This window comes from Chinchilla lanigera, unplaced genomic scaffold (assembly GCF_000276665.1).
Source record: "Chinchilla lanigera isolate Chin_1 unplaced genomic scaffold, ChiLan1.0 scaffold00057, whole genome shotgun sequence".
In the NCBI taxonomy this organism is placed as follows: domain Eukaryota; kingdom Metazoa; phylum Chordata; class Mammalia; order Rodentia; family Chinchillidae; genus Chinchilla; species Chinchilla lanigera.
Genome location: NW_004955458.1, coordinates 3,719,869 through 3,726,878, shown reverse-complemented (window position 1 = coordinate 3,726,878; position 7,010 = coordinate 3,719,869). Strand labels below are relative to the sequence as shown.

The 7,010-nt window shown below is 54.4% G+C and overlaps 1 protein-coding gene and 1 long non-coding RNA gene across 3 annotated transcripts; one reads left to right on the top strand and one right to left on the bottom strand.

Annotated features, from left to right (window-relative positions):
• Positions 1-1,682: 1,682 nt before the first annotated feature.
• Zc3h10 (zinc finger CCCH-type containing 10) lies at positions 1,683-6,428 on the bottom strand. 2 transcript variants are annotated; one of them, XM_005397285.2, is made up of 3 exons: positions 6,177-6,428; positions 5,190-5,253; positions 1,683-3,673 (listed from the first exon to the last, which is right to left on the bottom strand). In XM_005397285.2, the coding sequence occupies exon 3, from the start codon at positions 3,616-3,618 to the stop codon at positions 2,311-2,313; it is 1,308 nt and encodes a 435-aa protein (XP_005397342.1). In that variant the 5' UTR covers positions 3,619-3,673; positions 5,190-5,253; positions 6,177-6,428; the 3' UTR covers positions 1,683-2,310. The 2 variants fall into 2 exon arrangements, with proteins under 2 accessions (XP_005397342.1, XP_005397343.1); XM_005397286.2 differs by lacking the exon at positions 6,177-6,428 and adding an exon at positions 5,763-6,170.
• LOC106149969 lies at positions 3,673-5,175 on the top strand. Its single transcript, XR_001236465.1, has 3 exons — positions 3,673-3,749; positions 4,254-4,398; positions 4,803-5,175. It is a non-coding gene; the product is annotated as an uncharacterized LOC106149969 (long non-coding RNA).
• Positions 6,429-7,010: the final 582 nt, after the last annotated feature.

Below are 7,010 nucleotides of genomic sequence, written 5' to 3'. Positions count from 1 at the left end.
CAGCTCTAGCTTCACCTTCTGCCCTTGTTTTAGGTACAGTAATGTATCTCATCATAGCACGATCCCCGTTTCCCTAGACGGCATCCAATCCAGAGGAACACACACCTCCTTGAACCTTCCCTGAAGTCACTTAACCCGAGTCCAAGTCCTCTCAGCCCCCTCCTGCCGAGGCACACCAGGATTCCCCTTCACTGCAGTGAGCATCAAACCCAACGTGGCCAACTACAGGTTCTGCATATCCCTGCTGACCCTTAAGTGGAATGCATCAGTGTAAGACGTATAACGTCTACAGCTCCCACATCACCTCTTTGGAGATATCTGGCGGGAAGGAAGTAAAGTTATGATGGATTGAGAAGTCATGCTGGTATCTATAATCACATCCTCTCTAAATGCGCATCATAAACCATGTCTTTTAACCCAGAATTATGCCAGCAAATGAACGTTAAGCTCATCGATGTGCTGGTTTTGAATACGTCAATAATACTTGCCCATCTTTTGTCTGCAGGCACTGCCTCTTGCATGAGAGTCTCGCTGTGCTGGCCGGACCGGCCCCACACTCCTGAGCTCAGGTACTCTCCACTCGGGCTGAGGAGGCAGCTGGAATTCTAAGTGCACGCACCACACCTGGCTCCCGCCCCCCAGCAACGGGCCTGATTAGCACCCCTTCTTCCGCCGGAGGTTTACACAGCCTGGGAGATCAGACAAGAGGCAGCAGGAGACAGCACAGGAGGCACAGATCAGGATCACTTTCTACACCCCCAAACCACCTCTCAGCAGACCACACACCTGAGTTGTTTCCCCTTCATCAGCCATGCGCCAAGGAGGAACTGAAGTCTGGCTGCGAAGGTCCCTGGCCTTAATCACCCGTTCATGGACTCAAAACCCCTAGTCCAAAGTGGAGACAGGGGGGCTGGGGATTTAGCTCAGCGGCAAAGCGCCTGCCTCGCAAGCGCAAGGTCGTGAGTTCAGTTCCTGGTACCGAAGAAAAACTAAAAAAACAAACAAACAAAAAAAAAAAACCAAAGTGGAGACAGGGAGGGGAAAGGGCGTGTTCCCAGGTCTCCCTCTGCCCAGCACCTCCCAAGCCTTCAAAGCTTACAGCACCAGGCACTGAGGAAGGGTGGGAGGGGCATTAACTGCCATCAACAACTCGGACAGGCCACTGGCACCTGCCCTGTGTTTGCATACGAGTAGGACCTGTCAACCACACAATCCATCTCTTTTCAGCAGTACACCCTCCTGAATGACCCTAGGAGCCCTGGTTACTAAGGCAACCTGGGAATAGCACACACAGAGCAAAAACAGATGGGACTATTTTTAAACTAGACTGGGTGGCTCCCATGCTTTTACCTCACAAAGTACCTTCCCCAAGTCCCCACCTGGTCGTTTTTTTTTTTTGAGACAGGGTCTTGCTGGCCTTGAACTCATTGTGTAGCCAAGGCTGGCCTCAAACTCACATCAATCCTCCTGCCTCAGCCTCCCGAGTGCTGTAATTACAGGCGTGCGCCCCCACGCCCAGCTTCCCGTCTAGTCTTGTTCTGGGTCCTACTCTTCTTTGCCGCCCTCCATCCAACTTAGCAAAGCTGTGTGTATAGGGTCTGACTCCATTCTGGCATGAGATCTACTTTATGCTCCCGTCTTCCACACACGGTATCTAAGGAAGTTTTCACTGCCTCCATTTGTTAAAAATAATTCTTTTATTTCTTTGGAAAGTAGTGGGCCCTGCCCTACAGATTTCCAGGCCAAGCTAGGTCAACGAATGCTCCTCTAGTCTTTGGGCTCGGTACGTACGATGGTCCCGGCCTTCCCAGGGGCTCCAGAGCAGTTCCTGTATTACCCAACCCAACTGGGCCCCAAATGATCTGACTTCTGAGACCTCTCTTCTGGCCACCCACTTCTCAATCTTTCCTGGCTTTCCTTCTGGGTGGGCATCTTTTTCTTCTAAAACCAGTGCTAGAACTTGCGCTGTGCACAAGAGACGACAAGACCAGGGATGGCCCCAACTTCGCGTGAGACACAGCCCCGGGGTCAGTCCCTCCTCTCTGACGGCTTCAGTCTGCGCTCCTATGCAAGCCCCCACTCGAGTTAGGCATGAAGGAGAGACACGAGGTCCTCTTCAAAGGGAGGCGAGAGAACACACCAGCCCCGCCCCACCTCAGGAAGTGCTCCTCAGAAGCATGCTCCTTACAGTCTCTCATCCTGGTTCTTGAGTGAGCCCTTCAGACAGGGCCCAGCAGGGCTAAGGGAGCGGGTAGCGGCCCCTCGCCCCAGCCCTGAGAGGCTACACCAGGGGAGTGTCCGTGAGCCCGATCAATGTGGCATGGCGGTGATGCGCATGCTCTGGGAAGCAATGGGGTAAGTCACCATAGGCGTGGTGGTATGGCTCATTGTGATTCCTGCCAAGGGCTGGGCCATCGACACGGCCACCGGAGCCACCGGAGCCACCGACACAGCCACAGGAGCCATGGAGACAGGTGGGGGTGCCATTCCCTGGGCGATCGTTTGCGCCAGAGCAGCCGACAATGGCGTGATCTCTGGGTTCAAGTGTGGGGGTGGGGGGGGTGGAGCAGCAGGAGGAGCAGCATTAGTTGGGGGAGCAGCCGGAGCCCCCGCGGGGGCCACCAGTTCTTGCTGGGACACAGGACGGGGCTGGAGAGCCTGGCTGCTGAGCGTAGTGTGGGTCTGGGCAATGCCATGGTTAAAAGTGGCCACAGTGCCCACAGTGGGGGCCAGAGTCTGCTCAGTCGCTGGTGCGGTGGAGCTGAGGGTCATGACCTTGGCCTGATTTCGGAACTGGGCGTTCTGCTCCAGAAGTACCTCGTTGGTGGCTAACAGGTTGCTGACCTGCTTCTTTAGCTCCTCCACACGCTTCCTGAGCATTGCATTCTCCTCCTCCAGCAGTCTGCACTCTACCCCTCGGGGGGGAGCCAAGCTATACTCGTATGACTCAAAATGAGGGCCGTCAGGAGGGCAGCACCCACCCCGCCGACGCTTGGGGCCTGGCTCATGGTCCTCAAAGCCCCTGTCTGGAAGGTCATAGATATCATAGAGATCGTGACGCCGTCCTGGAGGGATGGAGCCTGTCGAGCCCCCACCGCCAGTGCCGCCTCCCCCCCGAGCATCGAACTCAAAATCCCGCTGCAGGTGACGGAACTTGCACTTGGCTCCTCTCTGACAGTCGCCCTTGAGGAAGTCCCGGCAGATAGGGACCTCTTCCTTGCCATTCGGTAGGTCAGCTGGTGACAGGCCCAGGCCAGCTGCCACTTTCTGCCTCAACCGCGGGGGAAGCTCGCCCGTCTTCTTATAGCCATCTTCGTCCTCCTTGGAGCCATGGATGAAACGGCAGTTTGGGCGACTACACTCCTTGTTCTGGAAGTCATGGCAGAAGATGAATTCATTTTTGCTCACCCCTAAATTGGACACCTCACTCATGTCCGGGTGGCGGTATCGACAGCGCTTGCCTCGCTTGCACACGTTCCTCAGGAAGTCTCTACATATGGCGTCCGAGCTGGCTGTCCCGCTGCCCGCCCCTGCGCCCCCGGCCTCCTCACTGCCACCACCTCCAGGGCCTCCACCGCTGCTCCCGGTGCCGTTGGCATAGCCGTCCCGGTCAGGCATCCTGGTACCCCCCGACTCAGGGCCTTCTTCCTTTTCTTGCCACTCTTGGTGACCGCTGAAAAAGAGACCTGTGTCAACCAGGAGTCCTCAAGAGAGAGCCCACGCTGCCTGACTGGAGAACAGGCAGTCCGGTAAGGCAATGGAGAACCTACGGAAAGAGGATGCTGGCTGGACTGGCTGACTTGACCCAAGTCCCGCGCAGGCCTTCATGCACCTGGTCTTGGTTAGAATGATTCACACTTGCCTGGCTAATGCAGGGAGGGAGGGAGTTGGGAAGGAGCCACTTCATCTCACGAATGATGATAGGCTCAGGGGAGAGACCCAAGTGGTGAATTTTACCTTCCCTTCCGAGCTGACCTTATTAAAGTAGTGGAAGTGAAATTAACACTACTGCCGGTGTCTGAATAGGCTGGGAGGAGACTGGGAAAAAATGCCCAAGATGGACTGCTTAGCTGCGAGGGCTGTGAATGATGGGACACTGGTAACAACACTCCCCCAACCTCTTTTCTGTGGAATCTGAGGGAAGGCCCTGCATGTACCAGATCTCTAGAACCCAAGGAACTGTGGGTGAATAGATGGTATAACCTGCACGGGGGCAGTCTCCAACCTGTAGTTTTTTAACTGTTTTCTCCTAGCCCACTACCACTCCTGACACCAGGGAAATCAGGCTCTTTCACAGTAGGGAGGCATTCCAAGCTGGGATTTCTTCTAGACACCCCCACCCGCAAGACAAAACCATTTGTGGCAAGGTCAAGATGGGAATGAGTTAACATCACAGGAGTAAGTGACCTCTCCCCCCGCCCCTTCTTGCCCTTCCATGGGAAATCCCAATGACATCAAACCCCACCATTCCTTACCCCATAAGGATCCTCTTTATTTATAGACTCTATAAAAGCTTTTTAAATCTCCTGTTTCCCAAGAGAGCTCCGGAATGTCAGTCCACTGCCCTAATTCTAGCCCTCCCCTCTCTCCGCCTCCAATAAGGCTGTGACTGCTAGACACCACGTGTGGAACTTCCTAAGCCTTTCTTAAACGTGTCCAGGCTCCCCCTGTTGTTCAAACAGGAAAACTCGCTATTACTTCTGACACATAAGGAAATCTTGCCTATTTTCTTGGCCTTCACCTGTCCTACATTACCCCTTGCCTTGATTTTATGTTTTTGTTTTGTTTTGTTTTTAATACAGGGCCTGGCTATGTACTCTGGACTGGATCTGAACCTGCTATATAGCCCAGGTTGGCCTCAAATTTGCAATCCTCCCGCCTCAGCCTCCCAAATGCTGGGATTACAGGTGAGGGCTACGACGCCTGGCTTGACTTTTGAGTTTACATCCCCCTAAAATGACCCACCAGCTCAGAGGCCAAAGTTACCCAACATGTGTATAAGGGGTCCCTCTTCTTCCAAAAGGAGGCAATCCAGAATAACAAAAACAAAAGAAGTGCTATCAGAAGATACAAACTTACACTGAAGAATAAATGCCATCTACCCAAGCCTGTCCCAAATTGCAAGTCCCACCAGAAGCAGATAATTGGGTACGACACTCCTCCCGAACCAATTCTCCCAGAGTTGATACCTGAGGTAGCTCAGGTGAAGTCCCGGGCTCCTGTGGGTCTCCACCTCCACATCACTGCTGGGTTCTGAATAGCGGAGGAAAAAAAGAGAGACACCTGGGTGGGATAAGGCGTAAGAGTGGAGGACTACAGGGTTGTTGTCATACATACGAATAAAATCTGATAAAACATTAAAAAATTTCGGAATTTAAGGATTTCCTTAAGAGTTCAAGCTGAACTTCACCTGTCGAGAGAGAAGTCAGCAATAGAGTAAGGGGTAGGATACCGGGTGTGGTGGCGCATGCCTGTAATCCCAGCACTCGGGAGGCTGAGGCAGGAGGATCGTTGCGAGTTAGAGACCAGCCTGGGCTACAAAGTGAGCTCAAGCCCAGTCTGACCTGCATAGTGAGACCCTGTCTCAAAAAGACAAAAAAAAAAAAAAAAAAAGAGTAAGGGGTAGGACTGACTCGGAAGGGCTCGGGGATGGGTCGGAAAACTAGTCCTCAAGACCCTCAAGCCGGAGGAGGATGTGGGGCCCGGGGTCCGGCCTCAAAGAGCCGCGGAGGCCAAACGGAGCGAGAAGGGCAGCAACTGACAGCGCAGGGGGACGGCAGTTAACTCTCGGGGACGGTGATTGTGACTCTTTCCGACAACCCAGACTTTGCGGGAAGTCCCCGCCATCTCCCCAAAGCAGGTCCGCTTCAGTGAGGCGTCGCCAGCACTCAGCTGGGTGCCAAGGAGCGGGACACGCGCGAGCGGAGAGCGGAGCGGGGAGCGGGAGGTCTAGATGACATCGAGCCCCGGGGGTGGGCCGGGCCGTGACGTCACGGAGCCGGCGTCCGCTCGCGAAGCGGGGGTCAGTCAGAGCAGAGGGTCTGTGCCGGGGCGTGAGGACGAGCAGAGCTCGGTTCTGGGGGGCCTCGTGTGGCCCGGCAGAGCCCTGCCGCTGGGCCGGCCCCGACTCCTCCCCTCCGGGCGCGGCCTCCACCTAAGTCTCCCGCCTCCCTCACCTGCCGCCGCCGCCGTAGTTGCTGCTGCCGCCTGCCGGTCCTCTAGCTTCGACAAAGAGCCGCCCACCCGATGGCTCTTCCGCTTCCTGCGGAAGAAGCGACGCTCTAGCTACCAGACCCGGAACTATACTCTATGACACACGAACGCTGCAACAGGGGCGGGAAGTTCCCAGAGATCTTTGCGTGTCGCCATGGCAACCGGACCTAACAGCACTGCAAGGAAACCCCTAGCAGGAACTCCGCTTTAACGACTTCCCAAACAAGGTAGGGGGCGGTACCAAGCAGTCCCTTTAACTTGCCCGCGAGCCTAAAAACCGTACCGCCAGAAGTACACAGCACCTTTCTCAATGCCAACCAGAGGTAGTTTTACATCATACACCCGGACTGTTGCCAGTGTAGGTTATTTTCCATAGCAGAGTACCGACAGGACGCAAACTACCAAAACAGAATCCCCATTCAATGGAATTGTAAAGAAGAAGTAACCAAGACAATCTGATTCTTCAGTTAACACAGCAGATCGTTTATTGTACACGTGTTACACTCGGCCAAAAGCGAGAACAGAGGTAGTCCAGAAAGCCAGAGGTCCAGGGCAAAAAATCGGGGGACTGCTTTTGTCTGAACAAGGTGGATCTCTCTTTGAGGTGGTCTTGGCGATCAGATGGCAATGAAGTTCCAATCCTCTGGAACACGTTCTAGACAGTATGCAGTCCATTAACTTGTACCAGCATCCTCAGTCTCCAGCGCTCCTTATTTCTGCTGCTTTGGCCTCCATGGGTGTACAGGCTATTTTACTTGGACCTCTGTCTCATCTTTCTTCTTTTACGCTTCAGCCTG

What these genes read in the sequence shown, in the direction of transcription:
- Zc3h10 (XM_005397285.2), bottom strand. Translation starts at nt 3,618, where the DNA reads ATGCCTGACCGGGACGGCTATGCCAACGGCACCGGGAGCAGCGGTGGA.